General features: G+C 45.1%; 1 protein-coding gene across 1 annotated transcript; it reads right to left on the reverse strand.

Moving 5' to 3' along the window:
• Positions 1-461: 461 nt before the first annotated feature.
• Positions 462-24133, reverse strand: LOC141106221 (pterin-4-alpha-carbinolamine dehydratase). The gene is made up of 4 exons (XM_073596809.1): positions 24000-24133; positions 4991-5122; positions 3169-3249; positions 462-873 (listed from the first exon to the last, which is right to left on the reverse strand). Exons 1-4 carry the CDS (start codon positions 24000-24002, stop codon positions 775-777), a joined length of 315 nt encoding a protein of 104 aa, XP_073452910.1. The 5' UTR covers positions 24003-24133; the 3' UTR covers positions 462-774.
• Positions 24134-25222: the final 1089 nt, after the last annotated feature.

The raw sequence follows: 25222 nt of genomic DNA on the forward strand, positions 1-25222 counted from the left end.
AAGACATGGAAATATGGAAATGCTGTGGCAGGCTTATCTTTTCATATCTCTATGTTCACAACTAAGGCTGGCCATACACAGTGAATTTCTCGATTCCCCATTAACAGTGTTGATGCTGAAATTCCAGCAGTCTTCTCCTGGCGGGGGCAGGGCAATGATTATTGTTAGTGGCTATAGCAGCCGTTACCAAAAATTGCAAGAGAATCCGGCAGGCTGGTTGTATCCAAGTTGATCCTTCAAATTGGTACAGTCAGCCTGCCCTTTAATGGTTCAAATCCGGCTGAGATTCAAACCATGTATGGCCACAGCCCTACACCTGGAAGGATGTGCATGGTTATGTTATTGCATGTTGCAGGGCAATGTTTTGCAGTGGCTTAGTGGTTGCACTCCTACCTTCTCAGCACTGTGGTCATTGGTTCACATTCCAATCACAAAAGAATTAAATCAATTTTCACATTGGATAAAAACAAGAGGACATCATTTATTCAAAAAATGTCTAATACTGTTGATGGATTCTAACATTTAACTACTGTAAGAAATTATTACAAATGAGGACACAAGTACAAGATGGGTTTAGAGCAATGACAGGAGGCCTGCGGCAGTGTGTCAGAGTTTCTTCCTTTGCTTGATTCTTTTCTTTGAATTACTTGGAGAAGCCTTTCAGCTGAAGGCTCAGGAAACGAATGACCATTCACATCATTCACATCACCAATAAAACACAGACCAGTTTATTTATCTGGACATCTGACTGCATGGCAATGCTGCCACCTATTGTCAGGAAAGGGTATTGGCAACCTGTTCAATAAAGCTGGCCAGATTGATGTCTCTTTCTGATAAGCCACCACATTCATGAGTGCTCAAAGTGATATGAACCTGCAAACAAAAACATATTAGACACATGTTAATAATATACTAAAATTTACTGTCAAATAGCATGTATTAATACTGAAGCAAACTACACAGTAGCCGATCACATCAACAATAGCTTTCCTATATAGACAGCAAGTATTTGATTTACTGATCCTGGGTACAGCACTGCAGGCAAATGTGTTAGAAGAGGGTACATATATAACTAAAAAGGGTAGGATGCAAAACTCACTGAATGCAAAATGCGTGAAAATGATCACATATGTATTTACATAAAGCTGAGATTAAAGTGCAGAAATTACACTTAGTGCTCTGTACTGAGACAAGTACACACTATAGGGCAATGTTTCTCAACTCCAGTCCTCAAGTATCCCCAACAGATCATGTTTCCAGGCTCTCCATTATTTTGCACAGGTGATTTGTTCAGTTTCACTGCCTTAGTAAATACCACAGCCGTTTCATCTGAGGGAAATCCTGAAAACATGACCTGTTGGGGATACGCGAGGACTGGAGTTGAGAAATATTGCTATAGGAGGGATATGCTTTGTTCATATTTAATGTCTGAGGTTTACAACCACTTTAAATATTGGATTCCTGAAAAGAAAACTGTACTGTTAACAGAAGCCTTCAATACATAGTCAGTCCTGGTTACTGAAGGGTGCATTCAAACTGGAGACAAGAACGGTCAACTTATTACTTGTTCACACCTTTGCGTCTGCATCTTCATGCGTTTTTTTTATTTTTGCACGCACAGAGGGTGTGGGCTGCATAGGAAACAGTGGTAATTCTCTTGTGGTGCATTAACAAACATTGGGCAATGCATGCTAAATCTCAAAGGTGCAAACACGGCCTTAAAAAGTAGCAAAATGTATTTATTACTAGGAGATGCAAGAAGTAAAATCAGGTGTTTTTCGTTCGCTAAATCACTGGTAATTGTGGTAAACCTAACAACAGACAACTTCTCCTAGGGTCTCATCTCTATAACATAACCAGCAGAACACTCAGGAAGCTGAGAGCCCAATGGATTTAGCAGGATCAACAGGATTTTGTTGCACAAACAAATATACGATTTCAAGTGTTTTGATATATTAGAGCAAATTAAATTTAATAAGAGAAATTCATTGTTAGGATTTAAATATATTTTAAAACTGGACAAACAAATATACTAGGGCAGCACCAGGGGCGGACTGACAACTCATGGGGCCCACGGGCAATAAGAAATCATGGGGCCCCCTCTCTGTCTCTGCCCACACGCAAAAGCCCCACCTACATATTGCAGCTCAGCTGCATAGGAGGGGACATTTAAATATCTATTGCAACATAGCGTGCATGGAAGTTAGTGCCCAGCAGTTTCTATGGAAAGAAGTCACGCATGGCAAAAACTGGGTGTGGTTTTCGGGGCTTTAACCTGCTGGTTACATAGTACAGTAAAGATGCCCGATGACGTGCGGTCATTCAGCTCCCACTCAACTTCCTCCCGACAGGGTTCTCAACTTTTTTCTTTTACTGACAAGCCATGGAAAATATACTGACAGCTCATTGTGTACTAAAGCTGAAATATGACAAGAAAGAGAAAGAGAGAAAAAGAGAGAGAAAGAGACAAAGAGAGAGAAAGAGACAAAGAGAGAGAAAGAGAAAAAGAGAGAGAAAGAAAAAGAGAGAAAGAGAAAAAGAGAGAGAAAGAGAAAAAGAGAGAAAGAGAGAATCCCCTATCCTGCACCAGGAGACACCCCCCCCACAAATACACCAGGACCCCCTCCCCCTTTAAAATGTTATACTGTAATCTGTATAATCCTATCAGCAGGGATCCCAGAGCAATACATAGGCCGTAATGATCAGTGTTCAGTCATGCCACCTAATATTATGGACTCCTCTCACCTTTCCACTGCTCGCCAGCTTCATTTCCAGCACCCGCTGATTGGCAGTCACTTGATCTGGGAACCATCCCACTAGTCCCTGATCAGAAGCTGTGACTGACAGCTGTGGAAACTGGGAGCGCACCCTCAGCATACAACCTAAGGCTCCGTGTCTGAATGGACAAACAGAGCTGCAGCTCGGCTCGGGGACCCCCCAAAGCAAGCTGCTTGCTGTGGGGGCACTCGACAAGAGGGAGGGGCCAAAAGCACAGAAGAGGGACCTGAGAAGAGGAGGATCAAGGCTGCTCTGTGCAAATCCACTGGGAAGTTAAGTATGTTTTGTGTTTTTTTTCTTAACCAGACTTTACAAATCACTTTAAAAAAGGTAGAAGCCTTGCATCGAAGTGAAAAATATTTTTTAATACATTTGTGTTGACTGCTTTACCTTGTTATAGACATTAAACCATTCTGGATGGTGATCTAATTTTTCAGCCTGTAGTGCTACCCGAGTCATAAATCCAAAGGCCTGCAATGAAATAAAGGAATTGTACGTACATTGGGGCATACAGATATACGTGTTAAGTCAAGCTGTACAATGAAAACCACAGCCAAATTCAAATCAAGACATCAAATGGTTGCTGTTGTAGCTGATCTAATAAGCAGCACCATGGCTATTGCAGATCCAGAGGCTAATATGGCAGCTTCCTTGGCTGTAAAGGACAGGGAGGTTTAGTTCCGCTTGAACACAGTCTAGTGGAAGATTCATATTCATAACTGAAGTCAGCGACTTCCTCCTGTTATGATGTAAAGCTGGGTATACACTCGTAGCATTTTGTTCTAAGCTTCTGTGTGAAGAACATTTGATTTCCTTATAGATGGTACGGTTGAATCGATGTTCATTTTTGACCGCAGTGATCAGAAAGTTTGAAGCAGCAGGATAGAAAGTGTTCTTTCGAACAAATTCATGTCTAACAGTATATGTGTTTTTTGTTCAGTAACGTCAATTCACTCCAAAAATCGAATGCCAAAAGCAAATGAAATTTTTAACTACTTTCTAATGACATTGGTCAGGCCATCTAATGTATCGAGACTTTTCGTATAAATTTTTATTTGAAAGAGCCAGTTTTGGAAAGATTATCTAGCAAGCTGTAAATTCTCATCTTATCTCTCATCTCCTTTCCCTTTTTTCAAATGGGCGATTCTGAAGCAGATTCTTCACTGCTACAAATCGATACTGCCAGTGATCAATTTATTTGTAGCTAGTGATGTAAACTGCTATAGTAGCTGAAGATTTTGTCGCAGTTACAGGTCAAACTCCTGCTAAATCATAAGGTTAGTGATCGCAATTTGTACCCAAACCCCAGAGGTGAAGAGCGATTGTTAAATGGCAAGCTTGTCACAGACCTAAAACACCGCACAAACTCACCAAATGACCAAGTTATAAATTGCTATATAAATAGCCCTTAGAGCCCGCTCATACTAGCAAGCCAAGCTGAACGCACAGCCGTTGACATACTCTACGCATTCTACTTTTTTCATACAACTTTATTGAAATGTCACTGACATTTCAATAGAGTTCTTTTCACTGCAAAGGTATTGTGATGTGGTGGTTTGCACTGCAACCCGCTACACTGAAAAAACCCCACACATCTATGAATGGAGCATCTGAGTGAGAAGGACGGGCATTGCTGGGCACTCTTAATAAATGCCTATTATAGCCCTTTAGTTCTATTAATCCTGCCACCCCAGAAGAACTCTGAGGAGGGCGGGGGTCAGCAGTAACAGCTGGCAGTGTCTTAGCAACGTCCGAGCAACAAGGCAGCATGGGAGAGGCAATCTTTGCGAGTTTATTGGTCAGGCTTTGGGAGGTACAAAATGTAAATGGCCTACACCTATTCAGCTTTAGCCAAAATATATTTTTATCTACTGGCACCCCTTACCTGCTAGGTAGTTCTCTAGTAAAAGGTAAACTTACACTTTAAACAAACTGGGGTGTTATTCATTTAGTCTTCTATCTTTCGCATTTAATGCTACCTTAGTGATGGAAATGTATCTGTTGGGAATGCATCTGCCCATCTATGGCCAGCTTTGAGAATAAAGTGCAAAGTTACTGCTTGTTAGCAGTAATCCAATTTGCAGCACATTGAAGTCCAAGGGTTTTAAATGAAGCAAGGGATATCATTACTCAGCAGTGTGACATTAAAAATTAACTTGCATATTATTCATTAGATTTGTGTTAGAATATTTAATATGTGTGTCTTGCTTACCCGATTAAAATCCTTGAAATGGAATTCTTTGTAAATAGCATCTCGGCCATCCAGCTCATTCCATCCAACTGCCCTAAGGTTAGGTAAGAGCTGATCTCGTTCTTCCCCGCTGAGTCTGTGAGCCTTCCCAGCCTGTTGGCATAAAAGAGATTAATAACTAAATCAACTGCAAAGTGTCATTTGCTAGAACTTACAGATGATTATATCTGTTCTAGGGCCCATTCACACCTACATATTGCAGCAACATGCTCAAGGGCACTGTTTTATATGCAGCACCATTTATTTTCAATTGCACTCCAATGTACTGTATGGCGACTTAACTGTGGCATTAACCCTACTACATTCCAGCACAGCCTTTCTCAACCTTTTTATACCTGAGGAACCTTTGAAAAAAATGTTTGGGTTCCCAGAGAACCCTGTGCTAAAATTGATAATACCTACAGTCCATGGTACATTAGTGTGATCTATAAGTTGGAGAGAGAGTTTTAGATAAAGTAATATGACATACATCGCACATTTGAAACCCAGAGTTGATAATTTTTTTATCAACCCCCTACAAATTAATTTTTAATAATATTTTTGAAATGCAGAATAACTGCAGAAAAGCCAGGCAGTCAGCACAAACTATGTTGTCCTCAAAACATTAGCAGTCAGTGTAGAAGTGTCCCCTACATTGGTGGTTAGTGGAAAATTGCCCCTTACCTTAGTTAAAGTGGTTGTTAAGCCACTCTAACCTGTATACACCATCAGCACTGCCTCCTATTGTAGTGTCCCCCTCTGTGTACGATTTATAAATATAAATGCTGCAAATACCTCATTTCACTGCCGAGATTGCGATCACATGACTGGCCAGCTTTCTCCTTTCCTCCTCTGAGAGATGCAGCGGGCAGGGATGAGAATCTTCTGCTGATGCCAGTCTGGAAGGGAGGAGGAGGAGGAGGAGAGAGCTGGCTTGTCATGTGCTCGCAATCTCGGCTCTTAAATGAGGTATTTACAGCATTTATATTTATAAATCATTCACTGCACTGCAATAGGAGGCAGTGCTGATGGTGTATACAGGTTAGTGTTACGAGAGCAGGAGGGGGGAGGGGAGCGGCTCACACACAGACAGAGAGGGGAGGGGAGGAGGAGGAGGACACGGGAGCAGAGAGCAGATAGCAGGCTGCTGATGACAGAGGCATGTAAACTGACCACGTGTCTGACCTCAGCAGCCATGATCCACCATGGTCATTTTACAGAGGGGTGGGGAGAAACTGGCAGGATCAGCCAGGTGTTTTTTTTTTTTTTTTTTTGAGTTAAACGATTTAATGTAGGTGGCAGATCAATCCTCCATTGCTCACTGTTCAAGGAACCCCTAGCAACATCTAGAGGAACCATAAGGTTCCATGAAACATAAAAGAATAATGCCTAGTACACACGATGAGAAAAAGCAGAGAGAAAAAAAAAAAATACTGCTTTCAGGGCGATATTCCGATAACCTGATCGTTAGTACACTTCTTTTTATAAATTATTCGAAAGGACATGCATGAAAACTTTCCACTGATAAAAGAGCAAATGATTTTGGTTTAATCAGTACAGTATTTGTCCACAGAAAACTGAGTGACAAGACTATGCATGTTTGGAAACGATTACATTACAATACACACATGTACATAAGTGTTCAAAGCCTTTGGTATGACACTCAAAATTGAGCTCAGGTGCATCCTGTTTCCACTGATCATCCATGAGATGTTTCTACAGCTTTATTGGAGTCCACCTGTGGTAAATTCAGTTGATTGGATAGGATTCAGAAAGGCACACACCTGTCTACTTAAGGTTCCACAGTTACACGGTATGTCAGAGCACAAACCAAGCCATGAAGTCCAAGGAATTGTCTGTAGACCTCTGAGACAGGATTTTATTGAGGCAAAGATCTGAGGAAGGGTACAGAAAAATTTCTGCAGAATTAAAGGTCCCAATGAGCACACAGTGGCCTCCATCATCTGTAAATGGAAGAAGTTTGGAACCACCAGGACTCTTCCTAGAGTGGGCCAGCCAAACTGAGCGATCAGTAGGAGAAGGGCCTTAGTCAGGGAGGTGACCAAGAACAGGGACGATCCTGGACGGGGTGCAGTGCACCCAGGCGCCACAGAGGTGGGGGCGCTGAAGCGCCAGAGTGCTCCCCTCCCTCCTCCCTGTTCATAGTAGGCGGCTCTCTCTGCTGGTCGCCACCTCGACCTGCTGAGTGCCGAAGCCTGTCCCCCCTCCCTCCTCCTGTCAGAGGAGGAGAGCAAAATGAGATTGGAGCGGCTGTCTCTGCCGCGCGGTGACATCACTGGGGGGGGGCGGCCCGTGCCCAAGCCCAATGTTCCAGTTCTCCTCCTTCGACCTCCTGTGTCTCGATCCCGCCTGCTGCCCAAGCCTGACACGCTCCACCCGGGCGGCGCGGCTGCACACTGTTCTCTCCTCTCCAGCTGCCGCCCGGGTGTTTTAAATTAACCTTGTCCTGGGGGGGTGTTTCTCCTGGGGGGTCTATAGTAAAGTAGGGGGGGTGGTTTGTCCTGGGGGGGTCTATACTAATGTAGGGGGAGGGGTTTCTCCTGGGGGGTCTATAGTAAAGTAGGGGGGTGGTTTGTCCTGGGGGGGGTCTATACTAATGTAGGGGAGTGGTTTGTCCTGGGGGGGTCTATACTAATGTAGGGGGGGTGGTTTCTCCTGGGGGGTCTATAGTAGTGTAGGGGGGGTTTGTCCTGGGGGGGGTCTATACTAATGTACGGGGGTGTGGTTTCGTCCTGGGGGGGGGTCTATACTAATGTAGGGGGGTGGTTTGTCCTGGGGGGGGTCTGTACTAATGAAGGGGAGGTAGTTTGTCCGGGGGGTCTGTACTAATAGAGGGGGATTTGTCCTAGGGGTCTGTACTAATAGGGGGGGTTTGTTCTGGGGGGGGTCTGTACTAATGGAAGGGGGTGGTTTGTTCTGGGGGGGTCTGTACTAATGTGGGGGGGGGGGTTGTCCTGGGGGGTCTATACTAATGTAGGGGGGTGGTTTGTCCTGGGGGGTCTATACTAATGTAGGGGGGTGGTTTGTCCTGGGGGGGGTCTATACTAATGTAGGGGGGTGGTTTGTCCTGGGGGGGGTCTATACTGATGGGGGGTCTGTAATAGTGAGTGGCGCACTATGTTTCTTCCCCCACCTTCATATTAGCCAGGGAAGAAAAAAAAAACGAGCAAAGAAGAGGATTGTGGGACATGTAGTCCCGAGGACTGGCAGCCCCACTGTAACTGGGGCTCACACAGCATGCTCAGCTGAATGGGAGAGAGTGAGCCATGAGCCCAGGAAAGCTTTCAGGGAAGTACACCCAGGACTCCAGAGGGAGAGGACAGTGCTGAGGGAACACCATCAGAGAGAGAACCCCACTGCCCTGCGCCACCAGAGGGAAAGCCACACAGCCTGGTGCCATGCCTGGCAGAGAAAGGAATGGAGTCATTGCCAGAATACAGATCTGGGCTCTACCCAATGAAGTCGCCACGGCAATTCAGAGTGAGCAGACTCCTGATCAGAGGAACCGTTGTTGCTGTATCGCTGGGTCAGGTGAGAGGGCCGATCGGTCATTATCTACTAACGTTCATAAGAACGGCAGTCTCGGAGCGTCTCCTGTAGTATGTCTGCAGCCTCGGAGCGTCTCCTGTAGTATGTCTGCAGCCTCGGAGCGTCTCCTGTAGTATGTCTGCAGCCTCGGAGCGTCTCCTGTAGTATGTCTGCAGCCTCGGAGCGTCTCCTGTAGTATGTCTGCAGCCTCGGAGCGTCTCCTGTAGTATGTCTGCAGCCTCGGAGCGTCTCCTGTAGTATGTCTGCAGCCTCGGAGCGTCTCCTGTAGTATGTCTGCAGCCTCGGAGCGTCTCCTGTAGTATGTCTGCAGCCTCGGAGCGTCTCCTGTAGTATGTCTGCAGCCTCGGAGCGTCTCCTGTAGTATGTCTGCAGCCTCGGAGCGTCTCCTGTAGTATGTCTGCAGCCTCGGAGCGTCTCCTGTAGTATGTCTGCAGCCTCGGAGCGTCTCCTGTAGTATGTCTGCAGTCTCGGAGCGTCTCCTGTAGTATGTCTGCAGTCTCGGACCGTCTCCTGTAGTATGTCTGCAGTCTCTGACTGTCTCCTGTACTATGCCTGGGGGCTCTTTCTAACAGACTCTCTAACAGAAGTCCTCTCTGTGTGCATCAAAGAGACTCCCCTCCAGGTCTCATTAGTGTAAGCTCTTCCTGTATTTGCTTTATTGTTAAGAGATCATGGGAGGATCCTAGGGTAACGAAGACTTCTTAGGGGAGCATCTCTGTGTTTGAGTCATTGCCATAGAAACATTTGTAAAGGGGAGGAGTTGGTAAGATGACCACGCCCACGTGGGGGCACCAGAAATATTTCTGCACCCAGGCGTCTGTGACCCTAGGATCGACCCTGACCAAGAACCTGATGGTCACTCTGACAGAGCTCCGGGCATTTCTCTGTGGAGAAAGGAGATCCTTCCAGAAGAATAACCATCTCTGCAGCACTCCACCAATCAGACCTATATGGTAGAGTGGCCAGACAGAAACCACTTCTCAGTAAAAGGCACATGACAGCCGACCTGGAGTTTGCCAAAAGGCACCTGAAGGACTCTTCTCTGGCCTGATGAAACAAAGATTGAGCTCTTTGGCCTGAATGGCAAGCATCATGTCTGGAGGAAACCAGGCACCGCTTATCACCTGGCCAATACCATCCCTAAAGTGAAGCATGGTGGTGGCAGCATCATGCTGTGGGGATGTTTTTCAGCGGCAGGTACTGGGAGATTAGTCAGGATTAAGGGAAAGATGAATGCAGCAAGTACATAGACATCCATGATGAAAACCTGCTCCAGAGCGCTCTGGACCTCAGACTGGGGAAAAAAATTACCCTAAGCTCACAACCAAGATAACAAAGGAGTGGCTACAGGACAAGTTTGTGAATGTCCTTAAGTGGCCCAGCCAGAGCCCGGACTTGAACCTGATTGAACATCTCTGGAGAGATCTGAAAATGGCTGTACACCGACACTCCCCATCCAACCTGATGGAGCTCGAGAGGTCCTGCAAAGAAGATTGGGAGAAACTGCCCCAAAAATAGGTATGTAAAGCTTGTAGCATCATACTCAAAAAGACTTGAGGCTGTAATTGGTGCCAAAGGTGCTGCAAAAGTATTGAGCAAAGGCTGTGCATACTTCTGTACAATACATGTGATTTATTTTCGTTTTTAAATTTTTAATAAATTTGCAAAGATTTCAAACAAACTTCTTTCACGTTGTCATTATGGGGTATAGTTTGTAGAATTTTGGAGGAAAATAATGAATTTATTCCATTTTAGAATAAGGCTGTAACATAACAAAATGTGGAAAAAGTGAAGCACTGTGAATACTTTCTGGATGCACTGTAGGATATACATTGTAAACGATTTTCATTATCGATTAGTCGGTCTAACGGCACCTTCCTCCCTGCCAGTCCCACCTCCGTCCCAGTGAATCCTGTGTACAAGGCGGTGGCGCGGCCGTATTGTCATGAGAATACAGCGGCGCTCATGAGACCAAGCACGTCCGCCTCTATCCTCGTCAGCCCCAGCTGCTGCCTCAAGGGAATAGAGAGAGGGGCAAGAAGCAGCCGTGAGCGCTGTGACATAAGGTAGCGGATGTATATAATACTGAATACTCAGTAGTAGTACATTGTGACTTTGTGATGACAAGTTGACAACACAAGTGCCCCTTGATCATAATTATTTCTGGGGAGGAGGGATAGTGCCCCACCACTGGTGTTCCGGGGAGGGTGGGTGGAATAGTGCCCCCCCACCACTGGTGTTCTGGGGAGGAATAGTGCCCCCACCACTGGTGTTCTGGGTGTGTTCCCGGGAGGAATAGTGCCCCCCCCACCACTGGTGTTCCGGGGAGGAATAGTCCCCCCCCACCACCACCACCACCACTGGTGTTCCGGGGAGGAATAGTTACGACAGGGTACCTGTATATGACAACGGACTCTGTCATGCATTCATTGCATTATAATATTACAGTACTCTCTGAAAATCTGCAGAATAGTATTTCAGGTCTTTTTTTATTCTTGTGTTCTGAGAATCAATTAGATATTTATTTTTTTATTCCCTAACAATATAGCTGGTTATTAGTTATATCTTAACACTTCAGTGCATATGAAGAATCATTTATTTTTATAAAACTGTACAATACATATTAATTGCACTCCTTCTCTGCACTTTTTTTTTTAACTTCTAGCTGCAAAAAAAAAAAAAAAATTATAAAAATGGCAGAGGGTGCTGCTGCTGACACAATGACTTCAGAAAAAGGTGTGTGACCCTCTAAGGCATGGGAGCATTTTAATTTAAATGCTGCAAAGAAGGTGGTCACCTGCAAACTTTACAAAATGGAACTTGCATGGCACGGAAGCACAACAACGATGAACAAGCACATGAAATGGAAACACGTGGGGTTCACAGAGAGAGGCGAAACATCAGGACGGTAAGTTAAACCCAAATGATATGAGTTACACAGAGATAGCTTTTTCCTGCATACTAATCATTCATATTACCTTTTAAATTGCAGAAAGAAACAACACACCATGACAGTTTGTATAGCAAAATCGTCCGTGCACTCCCCAACAATCAGCAGTAACAACAGATTCTATCATAAAAAAAAAAGCTAGTCACCGACATGCGGCCGCTGTCCATGGTTGAAGACCGAGGATTTAAAAGCATTTTCAGTGTACTGAACCCTGGATATACATATTTATCGGCATATGCCACGCGCCGGCGTGTAACACGCACCCCAAGTTTAGGAGGGAATTTTAAAGGAAAAATTCTTACATTTAAATGCCCAACAATGCAGCCTTATCAGTGTCCATCTGCAGCCTTCCCAGTGTCTTTGCAGCCTTGTGTCTTTTAAAATTGGTGCTGATCGAGATACACAAAGCCAAGTGTACTTCGGCTAGACTCAGCTCTGCTCACAGTCAGGGGCGGGACTGCGAGAGGAGCCGAGTCCAGCCGAAGTACACTCTGCTTTGTGTATGTCGGCTCCGCTCGCTCTTCTCCTCACAGTCAGCGAAGATCGGCGTATAACACGCACCCACGATTTTCCCCTGATTTTAAGGGGGAAAAAAAAGTGCGTGTTATACGCCGATAAATACGGTACTTTACCATCAAGAACCTATTTTACCAAACTAGTGGAGAGAAAGTACCAGGAGGCATTTCAGAATGTGAAGGATGAACGCGAATGAAAGCAGAATTGCCATTACTGCATACATATGGAGAAGTATATCGACCAAGGCTTTCCTTGGCATTACATGCCACTACATAGGGAAGGAGTGTAAGATGATTTCTGTCTGCCTCACTACCATGCCTCTGGAAGACATACAGCAGCAAATATTGCAGAATGGTTGGAGGAGGTCACTGAAAAATTTGCATGACAATGGTGCAAATATTGTGGCTGCTGTGAAAACCCTGGCGGACTGGCCACACCTTGCAGGTGGTGATCAGTGCTGTGTTAAAGAATTCCGGAATTGAGAGAGCTCTTAGGCTCGATTCACACCTATGCATGTTGCTTTTGAGCGTTTTTGGAGTTTTTTTTGTGATGCTTGCCACGTTTTTGAGCAGCGTTTTTGTAGCGTTTTTACAGTGCTTTTGCGGCTGCAAAAATGCTGCACTTGCGTTTTTGATGCTTGTCCATTGAATTCTATTACATGCAAAACGCTGCATTTTGCATGAAAAAAAGTCCCTGACCCTTTCCAAAAACACAGAGGTACAAAAAGGCATTGATGTGAACATGTTCCAAAGGAACCCATGTTAAAAAATTCCCATGCATTTCTGCAAAATGCAAAATGCATAATGCATAAAAAAAACGCGCTAGTGTGAATGGAGCCTTAGTGCTGCAAGAGGACTAGTTGAACATTTAAAAAAAAAAAAAAAAAAAAAAAAAAAAGAAAAGTGAGCTAGCCAGCAGCAAATTGAAGGAGAAACAAAAGCAAATGGGTACACCTGAGCACAAGCTTCTTCAAGATGTAAGCGCAAGATGGATAGCACTTACATAGTTGCCAACATTGTAAAAAAAAAAAAAATGTGGGACACTTTTGTGGCTGTAGGCGGAGCTGTCCAATAATTAGGGGGCGGGGCATTCGTCAGCAGGCGTGGCCTAGCAAAAATAGACAAGTGCGGCGTGGTGAAAAATGGGCGTGGTTTACGAGAAATTGTGGGCGTGGCTTAAATGGGCGTGGCTCTAGAGGGTGTGGTTAGAGTCTGAAATGAATGAGGGATGGAGAGGGGGAGAGAGGGGGGGAGAGAGAGGGAAATGACGGGACAGCAGCCCCAGATCCTACACAATAGAAATGTGTTTATCCTAGAAAGTTTAACAATCAGCAGATAAAGATACTCCAAACACCTGGTGTTAGCACTTCAATCATCCCGGCACCATGGTTGTTATGGTGTCAGGATGATTGAAGCGCATTATTTCTATTATTATATTGTAATATAAAATGAAATCATTCAACTCACCATAATGCAGAATCAGTGGGATCCCTGTCACCAGCCACGTCGCCTGCCACCAGCCGTCCGTCCTTGCTTCAGATGTCCGAGCAGAGCCCCCCCTCGCACCAGGAGTCCCCGGCGGAGCCCCCCCTCACACCAGGAGTCCCCGGCGGAGCCCCCCCTCACACCAGGAGTCCCCGGCGGAGCCCCCCCTCACACCAGGAGTCCCCGGCGGAGCCCCCCCTCACATCAGGAGTCCCCGGCGGAGCCCCCCTCACATCAGGAGTCCCCGGCGGAGCTCCCCCTGACATCAGGTGTCCCCGGCGGAGCCCCCCCTCACATCAGGTGTCCCCGGCGGAGCTCCCCCTCACATTAGGAGTCCCCAGTGCCCCCCCTCACATCAGGTGTTCCCAGTGCCCCCCCTCACATCAGGTGTCCCCAGTGCCCCCCCCTCACATCAGGTGTCCCCAGTGCCCCCCCCTCACATCAGGTGTCCCCAGTGCCCCCCCCACTCACATCAGGAGTCCCCAGTGCCCCCCCACTCACATCAGGTGTCCCCAGTGCCCCCCCGCTCACATCAGGTGTCCCCAGTGCCCCCCCTCACATCAGGTGTCCCCAGTGCCCCCCCCACTCACATCAGGAGTCCCCAGTGCCCCCCCCGCTCACATCAGGTGTCCCCAGTGCCCCCCCGCTCACATCAGGTGTCCCCAGTGCCCCCCCGCTCACATCAGGTGTCCCCAGTGCCCCCCCTCACATCAGGTGTCCCCAGTGCCCCCCCCTCACATCAGGTGTCCCCAGTGCCCCCCCCCTCACATCAGGTGTCCCCAGTGCCCCCCCCTCACATCAGGTGTCCCCAGTGCCCCCCCCTCACATCAGGTGTCCCCAGTGCCCCCCCCCTCACATCAGGTGTCCCCAGTGCCCCCCCCTCACATCAGGTGTCCCCAGTGCCCCCCCCTCACATCAGGTGTCCCCAGTGCCCCCCCCTGCACTCACATCAGGTGTCCCCAGTGCCCCCCCCTGCACTCACATCAGGTGTCCCCAGTGCCCCCCCCTGCACTCACATCAGGTGTCCCCAGTGCCCCCCCCACTCACATCAGGTGTCCCCAGTGCCCCCCCCACTCACATCAGATGTCCCACAGCGGTGCACGCGCTCCCCCCCACCTAGAACCCCCGCCCCTTTCCATATCAGACTGGCAGCGGGGCGGGGGGTAGGCGGGCCGAGGCGGAGCGGGGCGAGGCGGAGCGGGGCGGGCCGAGGCGGAGCGGGGCAGGGGGTGGGCGGCGACGCAGAAGCTTCGTCTAGCCCCCCCCAGCCGTCTTCCTGAACTTCCACAAAATGGCGGCCGGCGGAGACAATGTCTCCGCCGGCCGCCGACCTCTAGCGGCGGCGGCGGTTTCAAAAACGGGAACCGGATTTTTCGGGACATTTCCCGGGACACCACAAATCCGGGAATGAAGTCCAAGTCCCGGGAATGTCCCGGGAAATCCGGGACAGTTGGCAGCTATGCACTTACTATATCATTGAACAACTCATTGAATAAAGGTGGCTGGTAACTGCAACTCTGACCCATCAGTTACACAAAGGGGCAAACATTATCTGGACTTAAAACCAGACCAGTGGAGTATTCTTGAAGAACTTTCCACTGCTCTTAAGCCCTTTGAATGTTGCAACTGTATTCATGAGTGGCCAAGAATATGTTACTCCATCATCCGTACCTGCACTGGTAAAGGGGCCGTTGCGGTCCAATGAAGGTGCTTCTTTTGAATCATCTCCACTGAAGAGCTTCCAAGCCAATGCAACAGACCAACTTCAAAGCAGATGGAAGGGAATCCTTGAACACGTCCCAAACACCGCAAACCTTTCCTCTGCCCTGGACGCACGATTTAGAAGACGACAACATTTTTTATCACCAGAACAAATCATAAAATGTGCAGGCAAAAGTACAGACAGAGTCGCTTGCTTTAAGAAGGGAGATGGTGCAGCAGCAAAATGACCACCACATCGCCTGTAACTAGAGATGCTAAGCCTTCAACATCTACAGCATCTCATTCTCTGCTTGACTCACTCCTTGAGTATGGGGGCAGCAGTGAAGAGGAAGAGGGGCAACTTGAGGAGGATATTCAGATACAAGTACGAAATGAAGTGCAGGCTTATTTTGCTGAGAAGCCACTTCTGAAGGAGGGAAACCCTTTGAATTGGTGGAAGGGTAACCAAGATAAATTGCCTACTTTGGCAAAACTTGCGAAATCCTTCTTGTGCATCCCAGGCACCTCCACTCCATCAGAGCGCCTCTTTTCTGCTGCAGGCAACATCATTTGTAAAAAGAGAGCCCCGAACATATTAACTTTTTTTACATTCAAATGCAAAGTTTCTTGAATAGTTATAGTTCACCTCTTTTTAGAATGTTTGTTGTTTTTGTACTGCTGCACAGTTGTGTAATGTTAATGTAAAACATTTTTTATTCTGCAGTTTGAGTGTAACGCTCAGTTTTTTCATTACTTTTAAATAAACGAAAAAATTACATATTACGTTTTTTTTTTAATGATTTTATCCGATTAATCGAAACAATAATCGGCCAACTAATCGATTATGAAAATATTCGTTAGTTGCAGCCCTACATCTCTTATTAATACATTTTTACAGACATACCAATATAGGATATAGGAGACCATCTCTTATTAATCTCAATGCTGTGTTGTGTACATGATGAATGTAAACAGGAAAAAAAAGCGATATCGCATGCATTGCTCATTTCACTGTGTGATGCGCAGTGACAGAGGATGTCTGGTAACTTAGCAACTAGATAAAAAAATAAATATTGCTCGGTTAACGATAGGAGAAAAAAAAGTGTAATAACAAAGCTGTATTGTTAGAAGGAAAAAAGATATTCCATAAACTGCCTCCTAGGAGAAGAATGTTTGAAATGGAAATCAATGAAAACTAGCACCAAACACGCCCGAAGACTAGCTACTAGTCTATTTCAATCCATATATTATTATTATTATTATTATTATTATACAGGTTTTATATAGCGCCAACAGTTTGCGCAGTGTTTTACAACATGAGGGCAGACAGTACAGTTACATTACAATTTGGTACAAGAGGAATCAGGGGCCCTGCTCATTAGAGCTTACAATCTAAAAAGGAAGAGTCAATTGATACAAAAGGTAATAGCCATGGGGGATGAGCTGATGGAGGAGTTAAAACAGTGTTAGTTAGAAGCAGGATAGGCTTCTTTGAAGAGTAGGGTTTTCAGGGATCATCTAAAGATGGATAGATTAGGGGACAGTCAGACAGATTGGGGTAGGGAGTTCCAAAGGATGCGAGAAGCTCTGGATAAATCCTGGAGGTGAGCATGGGAGAAGGTGACAAGGGAGCTAGAGAGCAGGAGGTCTTGGGAGGACCAAAGAGAGCGGCTTGGTTGGTATTTTGGGACTAGATTAGTGATGTAGCGGGGGGCAGAGTTATGGATGGCTTTGTAAATTATTGTTAGTACTTTGAATTTTATTCACTGGGTGAGTGGAAACCAGTGGAGGGATTGGCAGAGATGGGTGGAGGACACTGAATGGTTGGTAAGGTGGATGAGTCTGGCAGGAGCATTCATTATGGACTGAAGGGGGGGGGGGGGGACAGTCTATGTAAAGGTAATCCAATGAGGGGGGAGTTGCAGTAGTCGAGGCGAGAGATGTCGAGGTGAGAAATCACCAGGGAGTGAATCAGAAGCTTGGTGGTGTCATTAGTTAGAAAGGGGCGTATTCTGGAGATGTTGCGGAGGCTATGGCAGCATGATTTGGACAGGGATTATATGTGGGCCTGAAAGGACAGTTCAGAGACTAAGGTTACCCCTAGCACCCTGGCATGTGGGGATGGACTGATAGATGTGCCATTGATCTTGACAGAGAAGTCAGGGGAAGGGGCACGTGGGGGAGGAAATATTAAGAGCTCGGTTTTAGATTGATTAAGTTTGAGGAAGTGGTTTGACATCCAGGCTGATATGTCTGTTAGTAGATCAGTGATGCGTGAGGAGATTGATGGGGTGAGCTGAGGGGCAGAGATAGATTTGGGTGTCAGCATATAAAATGGTAGTGAAAGCCATGGGAGGCTATCAGCTGACCCAGGGAGGACGTGTAGATCGAGAATAGTAGAGATCCAAGGACAGAACCTTGGGGGACCCCAACGATATAATGAGGTCATCATGGCTGATTCACAAGCAATCACAACTAGATGGTTTTTATTGGATATATTTAAAACACTTTGTTAATATCTTTTTTTTTTTTTTTTTTTTTTAAATGCCATGATAGCCCTCACAAAACACACATTTCTTCTCCTGGCAATTGGAGAGCAGGTCGTCCTTTCAACCAAAGGGTTACTGCAGATGTTCTTGGATCTATGATATTTCTGACCACATCGATTGTTACTGGCTGGTTCGTGGTGCTCACTGAACCTTCCAGTGGACAGGTCACTCTCGCCAGGGAGTTTGTACAGTATATGGCAACCAACTGGTTTTAATTCTGCAAACGTGACCAAACCATACCAGTCTGCATTTTTGGATTTGTTCTTTGACTGAAGGTTGATGGGTGCAAATTGTCTGGCCTGTCTCATTCTGATGACAATTACGAAGACACACAGAATCTGTCAGGCATCACATTTGGAAGGCACACATACTGTACATCAGAAGAACATATGGGGTAGGGTGTAAGTTCGATTGTTCCTGAGATAAGTTTGCTGGGGGTGTGCTTAGTATGTAGACATAGTGGTAATATGTCATTTCCCTACAAAAATCATTCAGCATGCAGACTGTGAATATGTGACCATCCTATATTGTAGGAGGTCATGGAGCTATGCCGGAGGCCAGCTGAAAATATACATTTACAATATAATATTATCAAACGTATTGGAACGCCTGCCTTTACACACACATGAACTTTAATGGCATCCCAATCTTAGTCTATAGGGTTCAATATTGAGTTGGCCCACCCACTGCCGCTATAACAGCTTTAACTCTTCTGGGAAGGCGGTACACAAGGTTTAAGAGTGTGTCTATGGAAATGTTTGACCATTCTTCCAGAGGCACACTCCTAAACCTTGTGAGGTCAGGCACTGATGTGGATGAGAAGGCCTGGCTCGCAGTCTCTTCTCCAATGCATCCCAAAGATGTTCCATTAGGTTAAGGTCAGGACTCTGTGCAGGCTAGTCAAGTTCCTCCACCCCAAACTCACTCATAGCCCCTTCCTGTTCCAACATGACTGCGCACCAGTGCACAAAGCAAGGTCCATCAAAGTCCTGACCTCAACCCAATACAACACCTTTGTGATGAATTAAAGCGGAGACTGCGAGCCAGGCCTTCTTGTTCAACATCAGCGCCTGACCTCACAAATGCGCTTCTGGAAGAATAGTCAAACATTTCCATAGACACACTCCTAAAACTTGTGGACAGCCTTCCCAAAAGAGTTGAAGCTGTTATAGCTGCAAAGGGTTGGCCAACTCAATATTGAACCCTACGGACTAATGCCCCATACACACGGTCGGATTTTCCGACGGAAAATGTGTGATAGGACCTTGTTGTCGGAAATTCCGACCGTGTGTAGGCTCCATCACACATTTTCCAATCGGAATTTCCGACACACAAAGTTTGAGAGCAGGATATAAAATTTTCCGACAACAAAATCTGTTGTCGGAAATTCTGATCGTGTGTACACAAATCCGGCGCACAAAGTGCCACGCATGCTCAGAATAAATAAAGAGATGAAAGCTATTGCTACTGCCCCATTTATAGTCCCGACGTACGTGTTTTACGTCACCGCGTTTAGAACGATCGGATTTTCCGACAACTTTGTGTGACCGTGTGTATGCAAGACAAGTTTGAGCCAACATCCATAGGAAAAAATCTATGGATTTTGTTGCTGGAATGTCCGAACAAAGTCCGACCGTGTGTACGGGGCATAAGACTGGGATGCCATTAAAGTGATTCTAAAGGCAGAAGGTTTTTTATCTTAATGCATTCTATACATTAAGATAAAAAAAACCTTCTATGTGCAGCAACCCCCGCATACCTGAGCCCCATCATGATTCCATGATGTCCACGAGTGCCTCAGCCCTCCCGGACGCTCCCTCCTGATTGGCTGAGACACAGCAGCGGCGCCATTGGCTCCTGCTGCTGTCAAACAAAGTCAGTTAATCAATCAAGAAAGAGAGGGGGTAGGACCAAACCGCGGCTCTATGTCTAAATGGACACACAGAGCTGCAGCTCGGGTGCCCCCATAGCAAGCTCCTTGCTGTGGGGGCACTGGAAAGGAGGGAGGGGCCAAGAGAGCCGACGAGAGACCTGAGAAGAGGATTCAGGCTGCTCTGTGCAAACCCACTGCACAGGGGAGGTAAGTATAACATGTTTTTTTTCTTTAAAAATAATAAAAGACTTTAGTATCACTTTATGATATATATATATATCACCAGGGTAAAAAAGTGGTTCAGTAATTTATATTCTCTCTTTGCCAATGGGAATTCTAACAGAGGTTCTGTTCCTTTGTTCCTGTTTATGTCCCCCTCTGCAAGTTGTGCTGTCAGCTCTGCCTAATTATCTTCTACTTAGACCTTGGTAGGCATAGTAAGCACATTGTAAGGCTTATCATACACTAGGTAGTACCAAAATAATGAGTGGTATGCACTTATGTTTAATGAAAGGAATTCATTGAAATTATGTGAAATTTGAAATACATCTGCATTTCTAGGATTCGGCGCTACCATAAATTCAGGACCCCCGTATGAAGTTTTTGTCCTCTACAGATCACTTTAATTCTTTCCTTATGCATAGACATGTGGAATATTTCAGGCTGGTCCTTTGAAGATAAACAGCACAAACCATGTGCTGAAGATTTCTTTGGAAAGATGGGGTATCTAGATGTGTAATTGGCTGTACGTATTCATAGAATATGCTCCCATACATTTGTGACTATTGTTTAAATTGTATGTATAGCCAACAACTTTTTATTTAGTTCAGAACAGAGAGGGGTATAACACATCAGTTTATTTTTTTCTGATTCTGTCCTTTCCCTTCATTTTCTGTAATAGCGATGCAACAGGAAATAAGAAACAATCTCACCAATGCAAGTTGCATTCTCCTCTTGGACCAATCATACTGAGCCAGGGTTTCCGTGTAACCCTGGGGTTCCTCCAGAGGTTGTCAGGGGATCCTTGGGCTAAGGATTAATTGACCCCCATTTGATAGTGCCTACACAATTCCAAGGCCAACACCAATTGCCATCTGCAAGACACCAATGATTTTTGTAGCGGTTTGTAAGGGAGGGGGGCATTCCTTACACTGGCCAACAAAATAAAGGGCATTTTACCTTGGCATTTGGCACAGGTGCCATATTCACAGAACACTTTGCAATGTATCAAAGAATGCAAAGCGGTCTCTGATTGGATGAGGTGGGACAGGGACATCATGATCTCCACTGCTGGGCACAGGACCAAAATCTAGTGGCAGTCACTGTGCTAGAGGCGCCTATTACATTGATGTCCACCTTCCACAAGGATTGGACAGGTATGGCACATGTGTGCGTATTCAAGCTGAACCAATGTACCTATGCAAAAATATTCATACGCAAACTTCTGCTTTAAAGCCAACAAGCGCTTTACCTATTAGGGCAAATGAACAGGTTTGCTTTCATTTCCCCCATTCCCCAGGAGCAGTTAGTTACCTTTCCTTCACTTCCCCTATTCAGCACTGGGAGCTGAAGGAAACACACTGCACTTTCTGATATGGGACGGTACTGGCATGTGAGGAGTCCATAGCCTTGTGTATGTTTTGACTCTGGAGACTTGTAACTCACGTAGGGCTTTGCCTTCACTGGATGCTAATGGAGAAGTGGGGGAGTGAAAGGTAAGTAACTGTATGCCAATGAGGTGATTTGCATTAAAGTGAACCTGTTGCTTTGACCTTCATTGGGAGTCTTTTTTCCCCATCATGCTGGAAGGCTAGCCCTGAGCATCATTGGTTATTCTTGTCAGTCTGTGCATATCCTAAACCTCAACAGCACAAAAAAGGAGCAAATTTAAGAAGGTGAATGGGGCTAGATTTCCCAACCGAACATCTAAAGTCAATATTTTCAGGTTTTGGTTAGAACGTGAAAGCATTGAAACCCCTTTCAGGTTTTTATTGTTGCCTGTGTTCCTACCGGAAAGATTCACCCCCTCTATTATTTCTGATAACAACTGTACCTGAAGGTAATAGGAAACCTAAAATGTTATAATGGTCTCCAAAACAAATGTAGGGAAAATTCTTTCCAATTAGGGCACTAATTCTGGCCAAGGCTGTCTAATGAACTTGGTGTTCAGTTGTTTGCAATCTTTACGTCTAGAGGAAAAAAGATTTCATCTCCAAATACGGAAAGGTTTCTTCACAGTAAGAGCTCTGAAAATGTGAAATAGACTCCCTCCAGAGGTGGTTCTGGCAGCTCCATAGATAGATTTAGAAATGCCTGGATTCTTTCCTAAATGTACATAATATAACTGGGTACTAACATTTATAGGTAAAGTTGATCCAGGGAATATCTGATTGCCTCTCGGGGGATCAGGAAGGAATTTTTTCCCCTGCTGTAGCAAATTGGATCATGCTTTGCTGGGGATTTTTGCCTTCCCCTGGATCAACTGTGGGTGAAGGATTGTGTATATGGGATTGTATGGATTTATTTATTGGTTGAACTAGATGGACTTGTTTCTTTTTTCAGGCTATGTAACTATGTCTGTATGGTTTTCTCCTGATTATGGAGTCAACTCCTCTTCACTTCCTTTTGTCTTTCCAGAACTGGAAGTGAATTAAATTTGCAAACCCAGATATTACCTTGTAAAGTAGCAGGGACATCATCCATGTGCTTTACATAGTCTGTGTAGAGAGGAGAGCTGTGGGAGGGGCCCAACAGGCTCCAACCACTACAGACTGCCTGCAGAAAACGACAGGAGGGGGCGGAGACAAGACCAGTCACCCTGCACAAGGAGAGGGAGCAGCAGTGACCAGTCTTTATTACAGGAAGCTCCTGCACAGGGGCAAAGCCTCACAGATCTGGAAGCAATACACAAAGCACACCCAAGATTCAAGGAAGAATATATATGCCTTTTGTATTTAGACAATATATTCTTATACTGGAGTTCACCTTTATTATGGTTTCAGGTAAACTTTAAGGTTGTATACACAATGATTTAGGCAAGACTCACACTGCTGGACTGCAGCAACATGTGGCAATGCATGTTATGCTCATCGGTGCCCTGTGGTGTTCTTATATCAGAATGCAATTGCTGATACTGCTGAAAATATTAAATGCATTGCAAGAAATAGTGCATGCACCCTTTTCTGTTTACTTTGATGCATTAGCTAGTTCAAATAAATGGGCTGCCTTAACACAATACACATCAACATACAACGTAAGACATTTGTGTTAAACACAATGTACAAGTGTAAACTGGTGCTTCAAAATGCATAAAAGAGGGTCTTTATTTTGTTACTTTGTGCTGCTGTAATAACTATATTCTGCCTTGTATAGTTTGTGCTGAAGCCAATCTGACCACAAAATATATAAAAGCAAACATTTGAAGATCTTATTTCCTCCAGTCTAAGTTATGTCTACAATTTGGGTTGCTTGGGGAAAAAATAAAAGTCTCAACATGTGATTATTATTTAGTATGTTTGCATCATAGGATCTACAAAGGCTCCCAGATGTCCTCTTGTGTTTTAAATGACATTTGTAGTCTTATTGGGCAATGCTAATTAAACCAGCCAGAGAGAACTGGAAGAAGCCCTCTGCAAACCTTCCCCTCCTCTACAGCTCAGCTCATTAACTGTCTCACTTCCAGCATAGGGATGGGACTTTATTAAAAGCACCCCTATCATCAGGGCTACATGGGTAGTTTTCACTTTGTAACCATTAGGCTCTTCCTAAACTATGCAGCTAATAACCGTATATTATCCAATATTTACAGTTTGTATGGAGACAGAAAAAAAAGCCTGACAGAGGACGCAAAGCAAACCACCATATATCGCTCTTCAGAGGGCAACACTTGCATAAACAAGCCCTAAGAATGGAGTAAAAGTAAATAAAAAGTAAAAAAAAAAAATAAATAAAAGTCAATAAGTAGAATAAAAGCCATTGAGTAAGAACAATGCTATATGACTCCTCTGATATCAGGCAGTATTTTCATACTTCCGCCTTGCTCTCAGTAAATAAAACAGAAGCTCAGAACATGGCGGGGAGCTCAGGTAGGTACATAGGTTATAAATGACCATCTGAAGCTGGGATTGGTCCAGATCGCCAACTCTCTACCTTCCCCAATATGTACATTAGAGGAAAGGAAACAAAGCCTTATCACACTGCACTACTGCCTGAGCTATTCATTAACTAATGTACTTTGACTTCAGGTGAGACTCACTACCTGCACATCAATCAGAGTCATTTTTTTCCTAAAATAAAAGATGATAAAGAGAAGGAAATCAGATCCAGAGACATTAAAGCAGCACCTTACCATGTCTTCACAAGGGATTTAGCAACTGGTGGCTGAGCCTGTATGCTGTCAATGGTCCCAGCTGAGCTGCTGCTGCTTGTCTAGCTGTGTGATGGGGAGGAGGCTTGTCCTGGGAGTCCGCCTATTGTAAATAGTCAGGGCTGAGCCTCCTTCCCAGTCATTCAGCAAGCACAGCAATCTCCATACACCGCAGCCAGGAGCCATGTTTGGAGGTGAACACGCTGCTCCATGCTGTCTGCAGATCATTATCGCTGCAACCGGTTAATGATTTCCCATGTACTTTATACACAAGAACTGCTTACATAAAGTATCCGCTGTCACTGGTGTTATCAAAGTGCAATCATTTATTTCTTATGACTGGTACACACAATAAGATTATTGGATGAATGTCCTTTTTTTTTTTTGCATGCTAGTCTCATATCAAAAATGAAGTTTACTAAAGTGACGAAAGTTCTCATACGACAGAATAAAAATTTGATGTGATGTAATGTGTTGTAGAGTATTTGTATAGTATTTTTGAATGACAACTATACTGATTAAATGAAAATCGCACGATCTGGTATCGTACGAGAAAGGTTTTTGTGCTTGTCCCATCAGACTGTCGTGATCGGCTCTCGAAAGCTGTGTACTGACGATCAGATTAGAGTACGATCACTTCAAAAGCAGTATTTTTCGTACGATTTTCTGATCATGTGTACAGGCCTTTACTCTGACTCATTCACATGGGCATATTTATTTATTTATTGTAGGTGCAGTTTAATACATAGCTAAAATAAATAGAATTTTGCATCTGCCTGGTGTCCAGCTTTACATGAGAACTTTACCTTGTGTCAATGGTAGCCTGAGGTTCTGTGTGCTCCCAGTACACTGACTGAGCTGGGAACACACCTGATCATGTGACTGTTCTCAGAGTTCACATGAAAGAGAAGCTGCACTGCCTCCCGGCATTGAAGCCCATTTAAAAGATCACCAGGAGGTGGCATGAAGGGGTTAAAGAAGAGACTATGGGGTTGATTTACTAAAGACAAATACACTGTGCACTTTGCAAAGTGCAGTTGCACTCTGCAAGATCAGTTGCTCCAGAGCTTAGTAAATGAGCAAAAGCTCTGTGCTGACTTCCACCATCCAATCATGTGTAAGAAAAAATGCATTTTTTTATTTTCCTTGCATGTGATTGGGTACTTTTTGCAAAGTGAAGCCTTGCCTCATTTACTAAGCTCTGG

This window comes from Aquarana catesbeiana, linkage group LG08, assembly GCF_042186555.1.
Source record: "Aquarana catesbeiana isolate 2022-GZ linkage group LG08, ASM4218655v1, whole genome shotgun sequence".
NCBI classification, from domain to species: domain Eukaryota; kingdom Metazoa; phylum Chordata; class Amphibia; order Anura; family Ranidae; genus Aquarana; species Aquarana catesbeiana.

Bases quoted from the DNA above. Each gene is read 5' to 3' on its own strand.
- LOC141106221 (XM_073596809.1), bottom strand. The intron at 3,250-4,990 runs GTAAGCAAGACA...ATTTCATTGCAG, and splicing joins ATTTCAAGGATTTTAATCGG to GCCTTTGGATTTATGACTCG. The intron at 874-3,168 runs GTAAAGCAGTCA...TTTTGTTTGCAG, and splicing joins GGTTTAATGTCTATAACAAG to GTTCATATCACTTTGAGCAC.